The 16,181-nt window shown below is 43.2% G+C and overlaps 1 protein-coding gene and 1 long non-coding RNA gene across 2 annotated transcripts in view; one reads left to right on the top strand and one right to left on the bottom strand.

Annotated features, from left to right (window-relative positions):
• Positions 1-10,229, top strand: part of CDH6 (cadherin 6) — a 176,205-nt gene extending 165,976 nt beyond the window's left edge. The window contains exons 10-12 of the mRNA XM_081014768.1: positions 1,607-1,724; positions 1,814-2,065; positions 6,515-10,229. Coding sequence (XP_080870894.1) covers positions 1,607-1,724; positions 1,814-2,065; positions 6,515-7,005 — 861 coding nt within the window. The 3' untranslated portion in view covers positions 7,006-10,229. The remainder of the gene's footprint in view (positions 1-1,606; positions 1,725-1,813; positions 2,066-6,514) is intronic.
• Positions 10,230-10,361: 132 nt separating this feature from the next.
• On the bottom strand, positions 10,362-15,882 carry LOC308482088. Its single transcript, XR_013988983.1, has 2 exons — positions 12,834-15,882; positions 10,362-12,456 (listed from the first exon to the last, which is right to left on the bottom strand). It is a non-coding gene; the product is annotated as an uncharacterized lncRNA (long non-coding RNA).
• Positions 15,883-16,181: the final 299 nt, after the last annotated feature.

The raw sequence follows: 16,181 nt of genomic DNA, 5'->3' as shown, positions 1-16,181 counted from the left end.
CGCTTTGTAATGAATAAATGTGAGATTTAGAAACGTGGTCTGTGTTATAGTGGCAACAGCACTGTGCCTGTGAGCTGGCATTATGCATTGCAAAGGAACTGACAGTGATGCTAAGTGAAATGAGACCATGACTATCTTGCATCGGCTTGCGACTGGCATTCCCTTAGGAGCTGATGTGATGCGGCATTGCATATCACAGAGTTCAGCGTGGCTCCTTCTTGAACTTCAGTTTGCCGGCCCCATATTTCCCCTTAATTTGCTCTGATTAATGCTTCTCTTGATGAATCCCTTGCAGGTTTGATATGAAAGGCACATATTTGAAATTAGTTCTGTTGCCACCTAGGTATTTGCAAGATCTGGGTGGGGAATGAGACAAAAGATTGGGGTCTTCTTTTTTTAAATGGACTGAAAAGAACTACTCAACATACTCTGATGTTTGGGGAGGCAAAGCCCTTTGTAGTTACCCCAGTTCACCATGCCCTACAGCCCGGGAGACAATTCACTAGTTGGGTGTGTGGCGTTCTGTGCCCCAGAAGAAAGGCAAAGTCTGAAGGGGGCATCTAAATGTGTTCCACAGAGTGCATTTAGAAACCTACCAGGTTTCCCAGTCATGAGGTGGCTTGCAAGCGCATTCAGCTGAGCACAGAAACCCCCTTTAGCCCATCTCTCTCAACATGAGATGGTTGGGGAGGAACAGGTATAATAAGGTTGCCCTATGTCCGGAATTTTCCAGACATAGCTGGGATTTGGGCATCAAGAACTTATACCCCACCCATCTGGCTAGGTTTCCCCAGCCACTCTGGGTGGCTCCCAACAGAACACTAAAAACAGAATAATACTTCAAACATCAAAAACTTTCCTAAACAGGGCTGCCTTCAGGTGTCTTCTAAAAGTCAGATAGTTGTTTATTTCCTTGGCATCTGATGGGAGGGTGTTCCACAGGGTAGGCGCCGCTACCAAGAAGCTCTACCTGCTTCCCTGTAACCTCACTTCTCGCAATGAGGGAACTGCCAGAAGGCCATTGGAGCTGGACCTCAGTGTCCGGGCTGAACAATGGGGGTGGAGACACTCCTTCAGGCATACTGGGCCTTTGAGGCCATTTAGGGCTTTAAAGGTCAGCACCAACACTTTGAATTCTGTTTGAAAACGTACTGGGAGCCAATGTAGGTCTTTCAAGACCAGTGTTATATGGTCTTGGCGGCCGCCCCCAGTCACCAGTCTAGCTGCCACATTCTGGATTAGTTGTAGTTTCTGAGTCACATTCAAAGGTAGCCCCACATAGAGCACATTGCAGTAGTCCAAGCGGGAGATAACTAGAGCATGCACCACTCTGGTGAGACAGTCCGCAGGCAGGTAGGGTCTCAGCCTGCGTAGCAGATGGAGCTGGTAGAAAATCCCTGTATGAGACACGTATTCCAAAGCAACTCTTAGAGAACAACATTTCTTTGCTGGAAATCTCAACCACTGCTATCCGCTTGGCACACGGCTTCGAACTCATTGCTCTAAGGTTATTTGTGAAATAATACAGTGTGAACAAGGTCTTGGTCTCAAAGAGCCTGGCTGTCACAGCAATGGTAATACAATAATGCCATTGTCCATTTTTTAGCTCATACAGACCTTAAGTGCCGTTGACAAAGACGACTCTTTCGGCGGACACAAATTTTCCTTCTCGCTGGCTCCCGAAGTAGCCAGCAGCTCCAATTTCACCCTTCAGGACAACAGAGGTAATTCTTGTCTATCTGCTTCATTCTGTTTGGGGTTGGGGAACTTTCAGAATGAACATGCTGCTTACAATGCACATGGTTCTCTCCAGATAACACAGCCGCGATCTACACAAGGAGAACCCGGTATAACAGACACGAGATGAATATCTACCTCCTGCCCGTGGTAATATCGGACAACGACTACCCGATTCAGAGCAGCACGGAAACCGTGACCATCCGAGTGTGCGCCTGCGACCAGAGAGGGAAAATGCTCTCCTGTAACGCCGAAGCGCTGATCCATCCAACCGGCCTCAGCACAGGCGCTCTGATCGCAATTCTCCTCTGCATCATTATACTGCTAGGTAAAGGAGTCGCTTGAATTGTGGGAGGTGGGAAGAGAAGCACAGCATGTCCATGGATGGAGAATGCATGTGTGCTACACGTTAACAAAGCCATGGGGATTTAAGACTGTAGTCATGGGCAGCAGCCAGGATTTAGGTTAGGAGGGCAGGACACCCCACCTGTCATCATCCTCTGCCTGGGTCTGTCTAGCAGATTCGGAAAGAGATGCCTCAGAATTGCTTTCTTTTCAGCCCAAGTCCTCAGTCTAAATCTTCAGTCATTTGAACACTAGGAAGTTAAATAACAAAATCAGAGACCGCCTTTCGTGTGGTTAACGAGTCTCTTTTGCGAAACTACAAAGAACACGCCTTTTTTCATCTTTTTTTTTAAAATCAAAACTAAAACAAGTTTCCTCAGATTTGCTGATAACCTTTTCAGCACTTCCTTCTCAAATTCCTCCTGTTTTCTGATGAAGTTTTTTTTCTCCTGTGAATGCTCAGTAAGCATTGCCCATTTCTACTTTTAGTTAATTATTTTTATTTATTTACTTGATGGAAGAAGCAGCCTCCCCCTTCTCCTGGCTACACCCATGACCGTAGTTATCCAGTGTCATTGGAGAAGTGATCTCATTTGAATTACACAGGGTTTTTGTACTTCCTTCCAGGATCCTCCCTGGATGCCTATGAGAATTTAATCTGTGGTGACCCCAAATATACAGATAACACAACCACCTCCACTGTACACTTCTGCCTCAGTCATACATAGGCCAACCACAATCAGAAACCACTGCAAGCACCTGAGCTGTCGTGCCACGGCCTAAGCCACCATACACACATGTCCACTAAACTTTAGCTTTTACATGAGCACATTCACCTGCTGATCATAACCACAAAGTGCAGCAGGTACACACTGACCCAAACGTACACAGTCCCAAAGTTCACCAGTGAAGGAAGCTGTGATCGTATCAACTCCTTGACTCCAGTAACACAATATCTCAGTTTACCCAAGTTACACTACCAACTCTTGGCGCCTACCATAAAAATCCTATTTTGTGTTTTAATTGTTTTTTTACTGATTTTCCAATATTTTTCCAATAACAGCCTCATTATAACCATGCCAATTTCATCCAGTTAATACAATTATCAAAACCAATTATTTATATACCAAATTATACAATTTAGTTAAAGTGGCCTCCTTACCTGCTAGATTTGATGGCTTCCTCTTTCCTTTTCCTTTTCCAAAATCTTAATAATTTCAATTACATTCCCTTCAAGATAACGATCCCCTTATAGGGATTGCAATCTTATGGTTTCAATTCGCATTAATATATTAAGTGATTTATAAAGTCTCAAGCGAGGTGCTCGGTCTGTAATCATAGTTCTTTCCTGCGTGTGGTAACCGCCACCCCCCAAATGATGTTGTCCCAACCATATATAGTGTTGTGTCCTTCATTCTTCCAACTGTTGATATTTCCCATCATGACTTGGGGGAAGCGGTTGTCTCACAGTTTTCCAAAAGCCTCTACGTCGCTTTGCCCTGTGATTCGGGAGTTCGTTGGAGACCCCTCCGTTCCAACAAATAAATTGTCCTCGCCATTTTTTTTTCCAACCTAGGAAGAGCAGTCTGATTCCAAACTGCCAGGGATTAATAGGAAAACCTATTGCAGCTGGCAGATTCTTCCCCGCTTTCCGCTAAAAATTTATAATCGGTTACCTTTCCCATTTGATTACAGTGGTACCTCAGGTTAAGTACTTAATTCGTTCTGGAGGTCCGTTCTTAAACTGAAACTGTTCTTAACCTGAAGCACCACTTTAGCTAATGGGGCCTCCCGCTGCCGCCGCACTGCGGGAGCACGATTTTTGTTCTCATCCTGAAGCAAAGTTCTTAACCCGAGGTAATATTTCTGGGTTAGCAGAGTCTGTAACCTGAAGCGTATGTAACCTGAAGTGTATGTAACCCCAGGTACCACTGTACGTTCCAAATTGTCTCAGTTTCCGCATTCCTTTGAAAATAACGGAGAACAAGGGTGGTTTTGTTCTGTATTCCAGCGTAGTCCTTTCAAAGGGTGAAACATCCACCACACCCCTTTATCAGCATCCTATTTCTAATCCATGGGTAGACAAACTAAGGCCTGGGGGCCGGATCTGGCCCAATCGCATTCTAAATCTGGCCTGTGGACGGTCCAGGAATCAGCGTGTTCTTACATGAGTAGAATGTGTCCTTTTATTTAAAATGCATCTCTGGGTTATTTGTGGGGCATAGGAATTGGTTCATTTTTTTCTTCAGAATATAGTCCTCCCCGCCACAAGGTCTGAGGGACAGTGGACCGCAGATGGTCCGGGAATCAGCATGTTTTTACATGAGTAGAATGTGTCCTTTTATTTTAAATTCATCTCTGGGTTATTTGTGGGGCATAGGAATTCATTCATTTTTTTCTTCAGAATATAGTCCACAAGGTCTGAGGGTCAGCTGAAAATGTTTGCTGACCTCTGTACAGCAGACTCATCATTGCCCAGGGAAATGAGACTCCACAGTTCTTCCAAAGACTTCACTTTGTGCGGTAGGAGCTTCTTATTCCATGCACAAGCCCATCCCGCAAAGAGCACCTCTTTGGGCTCCATCAGAGGGTATTAGGGAAGACAGGTCAGGTTTGGGGAATCACCTTGTTGAGCTGTGCAGGAAGTAACATGTCAGTAGGGTTTGGATTGGAAACAGCAATTGTTTGGGTCCCAGGCCTAGCATTCACTGGCTTTCAATTAAACAGTTGCTTTAGCATTGTCAACACTATGTGAAACAAAGGCACGGAAAGAATTGAACTACAATTTCCATTTTTAGCAGCGACAAAAGGCAGATTTATTTTTATTTTTTATTTTTGCTGTTCACCCCACCCCCACCCCCTCGGCTGCATGGCGGATTTCACTTTCAGCCTGAGAAAGCCTAGGCTGTTTATTGCAAAATCCCAGATAATGCTAAGAACTGCTGAGGGTAGTGGGGAGAAAAAACAGCTCAGCTTTACATTTATGTTAACGTTTTGTTGAGCATTAGGAGGGCTTATTTTACAAGTTCACTTCAGACGGGAAACTGAGCATCAAGAACAGGGTTATATTTGGAGCTGAGTCAGTGGTTTGCACAAATCCAATTTGAATATTCATTTCTTTTTAGTGAAATCTCATTCATAATGACATTAGTGAGGCAGAATAAAAAAACAAAAACAAATCAGCTCTGGGATTTTGAGCTGTTGTGTACTGGATAACACAGAGGACAATGTTTAGCAAAGGCAATCTGGGGGATGGTTTAGAATTTATAGTTGATGCACGATAGCAGCTGCCGTCTCAGGGCACCTCTGCCCTCTGTCCCCATCTTATGCAGCCCTCAACACATCTGGAAGCTGCTGCCTTCTTCCTTCCTTCCTTCACTTCCTTTTTGTTTGTTTCCTCATTATTTTTCCTGGCTCTTAAAAACGCGTTTCCCTTTCTTTCTGTGTGATTTTGGAACATTTAGAAAGGGCAGTACGGTGGTACCTCGGTTTACGAACGATTCAGTTTACAAACTCCGCAAAACCGGAAGTAGTGTCCCGGTTTGCGAACTTTACCTCGGTCTAAGAATGGAATCCGAACGGTGGAAGGGCACCGGTGGCGGGAGGCCTCAATAGGGAAAGCGCACCTCGGTTTAAGAATGGACTTCCGGAGCGGATTAAGTTTGTAAACCGAGGTACTACTGTATTTTTATTTAATAAAAATAACTTGATGCCTTTTTTAAAGAACTTTATTTACTGGTCATATTTTTTATTTATTTATTTATCTATCTATCTATGTCCTTGTACTCTGTATAAAGAATTAAAATTAGGAACTGCAACACATGTTCCTTATTGTTTTCTCAAGGAAAGGGGGGGAAAAACAAATTTTTACTTTTTTCACCTATAATATGGCTAATGTGGCATTTCACCTGGAAAGGTGCACTCTCTTGCTCTCTGTATGTGAATAATAATAATAATATACCACCATATACCCAGAAGTGTCAGGGCGTTCCCTTAAATAAATTCCAAAGCATTTCTGGCATTAGTCATTTTAAGAGACAACTTTTTTCTTTCCTTTCCATTTCATGTGCCTTGAAATTGAACTTGTGATTTCATAAGGATCATTTCCACGCTGCGCAAAGTAAAACAAAAACAAAAACCCCAAAGCAACGTCTACCGCTGACAAAAAATAACTGCTCTTCATCTTCCTTCAAGCTTGAAATCCGGTTTCCTCCTAATGTTTACCCTCCTTGCAACCCACAGTGCTCACAGTAGGATTGGCTGCAGTGTGAGAGACTGTGGATTTGGAGTGGGCAGTTTGATAGAGTTTCTTATAAAAGACAACGTTCGAGCAACACATATATTGCCCATTCTATTTTTGTTCTTAATTGGGCGGCAAATGAACTCCTCCTCCTCAGCATTCACCGACACTGCTTCTTGTTTTTCTTTCCAGTTACAGTGGTGCTGTTTGCAGCCTTGAGACGACAACGGAAGAAAGAGCCTTTGATCATTTCCAAAGAGGACATCCGAGACAACATTGTCAGCTACAATGACGAAGGTGGCGGAGAGGAAGACACCCAAGCGTTTGATATTGGCACGCTGCGGAACCCTGAAGCCATAGAAGACAATAAACTGCGACGAGACATTGTGCCAGAAGCGCTTTTCGTGCCGCGCCGGACTCCAGTGGCGCGGGATAACACCGACGTCAGAGATTTCATTAGCCAAAGGTTAAAGGAGAATGATTCGGATCCAACAGCGCCCCCTTATGACTCATTAGCAACCTACGCATATGAAGGCAATGGATCTGTGGCAGAGTCCCTCAGCTCCTTGGAGTCGGTGACCACGGATGGAGACCAGGACTACGATTACCTCAGTGACTGGGGTCCGCGGTTTAAAAAGTTGGCCGACATGTACGGTGGAGCGGACAGCGACAAAGACTCTTAATATGTTGCCTTTTTTCCCATTTTCAAGAAACAGCATTGAAATGTGTGGCATTGCTACGTCTTTCTATTTATCCACAGTTATTTGAAAGGGTCCTCTACCAGTTCGAATAGTTTCCGTGACTGCAGTCTTTGTGGATCCAATGTCATCCCCTCCGACCCCCGCAAATATAATTTGAGCATCCAAGAGGCAAATAATGTGGTGGGTGGAGGGGGGTGGGGAAGAAAACTCCCTTATTTTCTGTGCACCCTGTATACCAAAACAGTCAAAGAGGCACAATGGCAGGGAGATGGAGGGACAATGGAAATGGAATAACGGTTTTAACTTGTTCTACTTTATCTTCTAAATTGGATTACCTTACTGTTATATTTCGCCCAATAATCTCACTGTATTTTAATTACGCAGCTCAGACATGTTTTCCGCAGATTATGTCTTGAAACACCCCATAGTAAGGAAGCATTGTGGCTTAGCTTAAACATTATAGCAAAAGGAGGGGGGGGGGGTGTAGCTCTTTTAAAAGCCACAATCTGCCGGCAAGGAATATTTCAAAGGATCTAGTGGCCATTCAAACACTAGTGTCAGTTTTGAACTGGTCACTTGGTTCAAAGTATTAAAGTGGTGGTGGACAATCAAGAGATGGGGAAGAAGGGGGGGGGGACTTACTAGGTTCATTGTGTGTGACCATAACAGTGCACCAGAAATGACACAATATTTGAAATATTGTGTTCCTGGAAACCGACCAACCAAATAGCGTGTGTTCAATAATACATATCAGGGATAGCCAAAAGTGGTGGCTTCTAGATTTTAGACTCCAACTCACATCAACTCCAGACAACATAACCAAGGATAATGAGAGTTGTAGTCCAGCAAAATCTGGAGGACACCACGTTGATTACTTCTGACTTGTATCAAGGAAGGAAGAGGCATAAGGTTGAAAATACACCTGGAGTTGGATTCTGACGTGTTAATCTGCATCCAACCCATAACACATAAAGAGAGCTCCCTCTGTACATTCGGTGAGTTCCATTTTATATTGTTCCATTCCTAAGCATACCAGCAGATTGAAAGCTAACTGTCTTACCCCTCTCCCTGCTTCCTTGCTTGCCTGGCCACTGCTATTCCCTCCTCCTATTGAAGCAAAGGATTCTGCTCCTGAGTGCCTGGGAAGGATGTGGCAGCCAAGGATGTTGTATTACATCCAGCTAAGTCATTCTCAAGAGTAGACCCATGGAAATCGACAGGCTTAAGTTAGAACTTAAGGTAATGGGGTTATACCCTGTGCTAGCCTTACTCAGAGTTAAGCCCGTTGAAGCTAACTTTAGGTTCATTGATTCCAATGGATCTACTCCATTGCATACAACCCACAGATTTCAGTGGGCCTACTCTAAGTATAACTTAGTAGAATACAATCCTTTGTTTCCCAAGAAGAGGTGGTGGTGGAGGAGAAAGAGGTAGCAGCAATGATGACAGGGGCAAGCCATCAAGCAGAAAGGCAACTTCTGGTACAATCTCCACCTTGCCAAAATCAGCGAGAGCCTGGTCATTCGTTTCAGTATGGACCAGTGTTGGCGCATGGAAGGGGAGGACTGAATGCATGACTCAGCTACTGCTGTTAAGCCAGACAGCAGCCTAGGTGGGTATGCACATTGATTGTGAGGAGCATCAAAGGTGGGTTTTCATGGAGGTGGTGTCCAGGACAGTGCCAAACATTTTGAAGGATGGAGATCTCTCTCTTCACTTTTGTCATCTGAGGTGGGACCCAAGATAACCACGTCAGCTTTAAAAGCCAATCAGAAAAGCAAGAGAGAGCAAGGACCGGGAGCTGACACTATAGTTGGTTGAAGCTCATTAAGCAGAAAGATATTTCTGAGATAAATAGGAGAGCTTCAGCTGATGTCAAATACTCAAACATCCTTTGTAGAACTCTGGAAGAATGGTTTGGTCATTCACTTGGTGTGGGCGACATGACCAACAAAGCTAATAGCACCCGAGCTGACCTCAAGAGCTCTTTGCTTTAGCTAATGGCAGCATTTTAAACGATAATTTTAATAATTTGTCCTTTTTTTGCATTATAGTAGATGCGCTCTTTATTAATTAACAACAATAATTACGTAGTTTCACATGATTTTATGACTTGCGCTTTTTGTTTAGATAGTTAACATTAGAGTGCTTAGAGTACAGCCGATGTATATAGGCAGGAGGAGATTCAAAATTCTTTGGGTAAAGGGTTGCCACTAATTTTTTCATCTGGCTTCCTTGCATCTGTGTAGATCCTGGCTAAAGTATCAGTCGTAGCCACAGTAGTACCTGCCAGATTGGGAGGCAGGTGGAGTGTGGAAAGAGAGATATAGGGAACAGCACAGCTCTCACCCGTATGTGGTTTGTAAAAGACATCCAGAAAAGGCCTTATCTATCACTAGAACTGCCGGCGGGAACTTTTCAAGGGACCTCAGACAGATGTAAGAGCAGGTCCGTCTTGTTATACTGCACCGAAGGTACTAAACCATTATCACAGAAAGTCAGCTTAACAGTATAGTCCTCTGCATGTCTACTCAGAAGTAACTGAGTTCAAGTCAGTCTTACCCCAGTCCCAGATAAGTGTGTATAGGATTGCACTCTACATGAACCTAAGAATTTAAGTCATGGACCTAGGATAGGTATGGTTAGATTTCTCCAATTACAGCTACATCTGGAGGATGGTAATCCTAAAATATTGTGCTTACAATGCTACCAATCCCCCACAACCTGATGTTTATTTGCCAAAGGACAGAGGTACAGTTCTGAGGTTACATTTGTGTACAGTGGTACCTTGCTTTAAGAACAGCCCTGTTTATGAACTATTCGGTTTACGAACTCCACAAAACTGGAAGTAGTGTCCCAATTTGTGAACTTTACCTCAGTCTAAGAACGGAATCCGAATGGTGGAAGGGCACCGGTGGCGGGAGACCTCATTAGGGAAAACGCACCTCAGTTTAAGAAGTGTTTTGGTTTAAGAACAGACTTCCGGAAAGGATTAAGTTCGTAAACCGAGGTACCACTGTACTAGCATCTTAAAAGAATATGATGCAAGAACTGCCATAGATGCAATTCTTTACTATGACAAAGATCCCAGAGGAAACATTTTCTCTTGGTTCCCAAACAGATTCTCTAGACTTATGTTGTCACAGTCATAGCTAACCATTTGAATTTGTTTTAGACTTGTTTCTTTTTATTACCCACCAATGCACCTAATTTTCCATTTGTGTCTTTGGCTGGAGATGGACAATAGTGAGTTTCTCCTACGGAGATTTGAGAGTGTTTAGAAAGAGGGTTCATGTACATTTCACATTCATGCCACTTGGCAATTTTTATTGGGGGGGGGGGAGAGAGAATTGTTTCAAAAAACCCATTAAGCCAGTTTCAACAAAGACAAAAGAAATGCTTATACACTAGAAGTGAAACCTCTCTTAAACCACATCCAGGTCTCTTGAAAGCTATTGTCAATCTTCTGACTTTAAGATGCAAGTACAAGAATCATAGATTAGCAGGTTCGGTCCACAATCAGGTCTGAAGATGCCTCCTTACATTGTACAGCATACAAGATGCAGAAGAAATCCGCTAGATGCCATTACAGATTTATTTTACTTTGTAATATCTTAAAAGTTTGTGTGCATAAAATACACAGCTGCGAATAAGTTGGCCAAACGAGACATTTCACGATGCTTTATGAAAGCTCTCAATGCAGTAGTTTTAAAATGCAAAGTGCTTCGTTATGGATTGAAATGAAACAGCAAATATTAGGAGTAAAATTAAGCGAGGTTGCTTTGAAGACCAGTCCAAAGGTTTGGCCTATTCTATGCGGAAGAGCAGATCAGTGCTGAAAATGATAGAAGGGCTTTGCATTTTGCAATTCAGAAAGCCCATCCAAATTCCCAATACCTTCTCAAATAAAAGCTCCATTTATCTCAACTTGGGAGAATTCAGCAATTAATTTTCTCTCCTTCACTGGAGGTTTTTAAGCAGAGGTTGTGTGGCCATCTGTCATGGATGCTTTGGTTGAGATTCTCGCCTTGTAGGGGGCTGGATTAGATGACTCTCAAGATGTAAAATCTGGACATCAGGACTAGCAGTACAATGAGAAAAAATAGCATGCAGAGATCAGGACCAGGCAAAACCCCAGGACCTGTGAAAGGAGCTGACAGAAATTATAAACAATTAAATGGGTGAAACAGAAGGCACAAACCAAGTGTTTTCTGGGAGACTGAACTCCAAACGCTATCTGCTAACCATCTTGCTGGGACCTCTTCCTGCTTCCTTTTACAGGAAATGACCTGGCAAACATTGCCCTATGTCAGGAAGTGTGAAACTTGCAAATCTCTAGATGACATGGGACTCCCAGTGGTCAGCCCTAATGGGAGTTGTAGTCCAGCTACATTTCCCACCGCTGCCAATATGTGATGTTCCCCAAAAGCAATCAGGTCAGGAGACAGGAATGATTGCTGACAGTTTCTGGAGTGAGAACACCAACAGGAACATTTGAAAGCTCTTTTGGAATTGAGAGCAGCTGGATGTGGTGGTTGGCCACAGCACCATCTTGAGTATTGAACAGGCCATAGAAACTGGTTTTGCCTTAAAAACGGCACCGTGTCAAATGCGCCACCGAGGCTTAAAAGGTTGAGTGGATTGTGTGAACAAGTGTTGATTGTACTTTTCTCCTGATGTAGCAAATTCTCTTTGATGGCTTAAGTTGATTTAGCCAGGATTAGCAACACTAATGCTGTGGCACTTTGATGGCTTAAGTAGCATGCGACCCTCATCCCGGGAATCAGTGACACTAAGTAGCAGGCAATTCGCGCCAGAACTTTGCATTTTATTGACAAAGTGTTTCGCCTCGTCAATAAAATGACAGTAAGTCACCCGCAGCTTGTGCATAGATATTCTATAAACTATTTAACATACTGGCATCAAAATTAAGATGCCGAACTGAATTTTAAAAATGAATTACGGCGTTCTCTGAAGGCTGACATATTATGCATTAATCACCTAAGGTTTTCTCCTTTCCGTGCAATTTACAAGTATGGAATTTTATTTTTATTTATTTTAATAAATAGCATTAATTTGGCATCAGTTCACACTTCGTTGATATATGACTAAGGCTTTATATTTCCCCCCAAAGTGCAACGGAAAGCAACATTCTGTGAGCAAAGATTTTATGTCTCGAGTGCCAGGATGGAGTGATAAGAACAGAAATTGCAACAGTATATTCTCACGCTATATTTGATGAAGTAGCTGAAGAAACAGTGATTGGCAGAAACTGGGAGTTGACGCCCAAGTAAAGGGGGTTAGGACTGCAGACTAAGGAGGCAATTCTATACATGCCTATCTGGACAGCAAGACTCCATGAACGCAATAGGACTTCTGAGTAGACATTGATAGGGGTTGCATGGTAGCCCATGGAGAGGAAATAAAGAGTGGCTATATAATCAGACGCGGGTGGCGCTGTGGGTAAAACCTCAGTGCCTAGGACTTGGTGATCGCATGGTTGGCAGTTCGAATCCCCGCGGCGGGGTGAGCTCCCGTCGTTTGGTCCCAGTTCCTGCCCACCTAGCAGTTCGAAAGCACCCTTAAGTGCAAGTAGATAAATAGGTACCGCTTTATAGCGGGAAGGTAAACGGCGTTTCCATGTGCTGCGCTGGTGCAGGCTCGCCAGAGCAGCTTCGTCACGCTGGCCACGTGACCCGGAAGTGTCTCCGGACAGCGCTGGCCCCCGGCCTCTTAAGCGAGATGGGCGCGCAACCCCAGAGTCGGACACGACTGGCCCGAAAAATGGGCAGGGGTACCTTTACCTTTACCTATATAATCAGTACCTGCAGCAATTCAGCCTGCTCATCTTAATGTCTTGTCTGGCCAACTCAGAATGAATTGGGTTAATTCACTCTGCTCATGGGATGATATGACCCAGGAGCCATATCTGGAATGACAGACATTTTAGACTGCGATCTTAAGCATCTTTCCTTGGAGTGAGTGGAGTGGAGCCAGTGTGGTGTAGTGGTTAAGGGCAGTGGACTCATAATCTGGTGAACCAGGTTTGATTCCCCGCTCCTCCACATGCAGCTGCTGGGTGAACTTGGGCTAGTCACACTTCTCTGAAGTCTCTCGGCCCCACTCACCTCACAGAGTGTTTGTTGTGGGGGAGGAAGGGAAAAGGAGATTGTTAGCCGCTTTGAGACTCCTTAGGGTAGTGATAAAGCGGGATATCAAATCCAAACTCCTCTTCTTCTACTTCTGCTGAGGTTAGGACTGGGGTGAGATTAGGACGGGGGTGTTTGCGTACTTTTTGAGAAGAGATCAGCTGTCTTGAGCATGGATACATAAATGAGCCATCGTATGCATACTAAAATGTCTTGCTCTAAAAACTCTACTGCTTATTTTGTGGGGTTGACCCTCATTCTAGATCATAATATTTATTTCCGGGTCATGTCACCACCCGTTAAGAGATAAATAATGGTTCTCCAGAGAGTCCCTTATTTTGAATTTTTAAAAATGTGATTACCCATCACTTGCTCAGCGACTGCTGAGATCTCAAGACGCAGAGGAGAGAAAAACACATATTGATTAAAAAGAGTTGCTAATGATAAACATTATGGAAATAGCCAAGTAGCTATTATGAGATTTGTGTGTAAATGAATTAAGGGGGAAAGGAGAAAGCAGTGACTGAAATCATACGTGATGCTGTTAGCAGCTTGAAGGCTTTCTAAGGAGGAAAATGCAGTAGCTGGCGTAATTATTAGCAGTGAATGAAGCAAGTTGTTATTTTTATGTCATTGATTTCTTACATTCCCTGCACTGACAGATTAATTTAGGCACCGCTGAGACAATCTTTGACACACCAACACTTTGCAAAAGTATGCTGAAGGTCTCATCCAACAACTGTATATCCAAAATTCTCCTTAAAGCAAAAGAGGTCATAATTATCCATTGATGTTTAACACACACACACACACTTTTTGTCAGGGAGGTGAAGGCAGAAGTTTGAGGGCATATATGGGAAAGATAATAGAAAATAAATTGTAAGAAAAGATCTCATGAAAGGCAGACTGAGCATCGATGCTGCAAGTCGGGTTGCCAACTTTTTTATTGACTCTTGCTCTTGTTTCTTTAAGACTAGCCTGATTTGCACAGACATTAGGTGACAATGTTCATCTGTATGCCATGATAATCTTCACCTACCAATTTCTCGAGGTCAAGCTGATGTTTCACAGGTCCAGATCTATTTTCCCCTCTGGCCATTTGGTAATCCTAGCGTTGGCCAGGAAAACAGAAGTGCCACGGAATTTCACATGGAATTGGAATTTGGTGAGGTTTTAAATTTTGTGCACTTCAGAGACATTTCAGAAATATGTCTTCTAACTTCCCTGATATATTGGAGGCCAAAAAACGGGGGAGGGGGACAGTGTCATATATAGCAAGAGAACCCTTTCACCTCCCTGGGCACTTGGTCTTTCCTACAAGACTGCACTATTTATGTAAATACATCCGGATACACTTTCTATTATAAGCTTTTAGTTTTCTAAAATCTTTTAGTTTAGTGTTTATTAAAAATGTATAGGATTATTAGGCATTCAGGTACAAACAATTAAAGGGGGAGGGAAACCACGCAGCAAACATGAAGCTATTTTGATTCCAACAAAACTTTGAGAAAGAGAGAAAACTTCTTCAAAACACTGAATATTCTGTGATTTGAATTACCATGGGATTTGCTTTTTTCTGCTTTCATGGCCTTATAATAGCTGCAACGTGCATCTCAACCACATTCTGCGGGGGCTACAAGAATTGGGCAAATGCCTATTGTGATCTGCTCATTTAAAACCCTTCAAAATAAATGGCCTTTTCCGTACGGATTTCTTTTAATTGAAACCAGTAGGCCTAAGGATAAAATAGGGCAGATGCTGTTCCTTCTATGTGACCATTTTTGTTTGCACTTCTTTCCTTTTTTTTTAAGGGGGATGGGGAGGAGATGGAAACCAGAATGGGAACCCTGGCTAGTTAGCACAGGGGAACAATTGGTTTTAGCTGTATCCCAGCCAGGGAGACATCCTGCTGCCCTCATGGTGTAGACAAAGGATTACCACTGGGATCTATTGGCCTCAATCTCTGATGGCATGAAATGACAATAGATTGCAGTGCCCCTGAGCATGTGCAGAATGCATTTCCTGCCACCGTTGCTGTGCATCTGTGGAGAAGAGGAAGGGGATGTTTTCTAGACAGATTGGACCCCTGACACGCACCTCTAGATCAATTCAATGGAGAATGGGCTGATCAGCTTCATTTCAACCCATATGCTGGTCATCCTCCAGCCACTGAAGCTGTTTTAAGATCCATCCAGCCTCAATGGCTGCAGCACATGGGCACTGCAGCAAAATAAGATAAAAATGGAGGATGCTCACCTCTCAAAGCAGAATTGCAAACATTTTATCAGTCTAGCCTTGGCCACCGCTTTGGATCGTAAGTCAACACAGGTTCCTTTCCGCTGATTAAATCAAAAGGGATCAGACAGCAAGTTGGAATAATGAGCGGTGCAATCCTGTGCACAGATACCCCTGAGTAAGCTCCTCTGGAGATGGTGAGACTTGCTTCCGACACGCAGAGGATTGTGCCCCAAGATTTCCTTATGCTTCTGGTGTGATTCTCTTTGTTTCACCTTTTCCCCATGATGTGGATTTCCCTTTCCCAGACCTACTTGCCTGTTATATTTCTCGTTCAATGTAATGTTTCCCCCGCTTCATTTGTTTGAGCAGTAATTTCTCACACATACACAACAAGAAGTGAATTTACCTTTTTTGAAAATCAATTTTTGTAACAAGTTATTTATATGATACTACTAAATAAACTGGTTTTTTTTTCTAACCTGCTTTTTAAAAATAACTTATTTCAACAGAGGGGTTCGGATATAAACAATTAACGTTAACCAAGGATAAAGGACCAAGCGAGACCAATACAAAAACCCAAATGCAAGAAAAGACAGGCTGATACCTATGCACATTTACCTAAGGTTAAGTCCTACTGAACGCAACTGAATTTACGTCTGAGCAAATAAGTACAGGCTGCACATATTCAGTTTCTTCTGATACTGGACCTTGATACCAGACCTTGTGGTGTAGGTCAAGCAATAAACAAGTCCTCTTCTACGTTTCCAAGCA

This window comes from Podarcis pityusensis (genome assembly GCF_964106645.2).
Source record: "Podarcis pityusensis genome assembly, chromosome: 7".
In the NCBI taxonomy this organism is placed as follows: domain Eukaryota; kingdom Metazoa; phylum Chordata; class Lepidosauria; order Squamata; family Lacertidae; genus Podarcis; species Podarcis pityusensis.
Note: the sequence above shows the minus strand (reverse complement) of the source record. Positions and strands in the feature narration are given on the sequence as shown.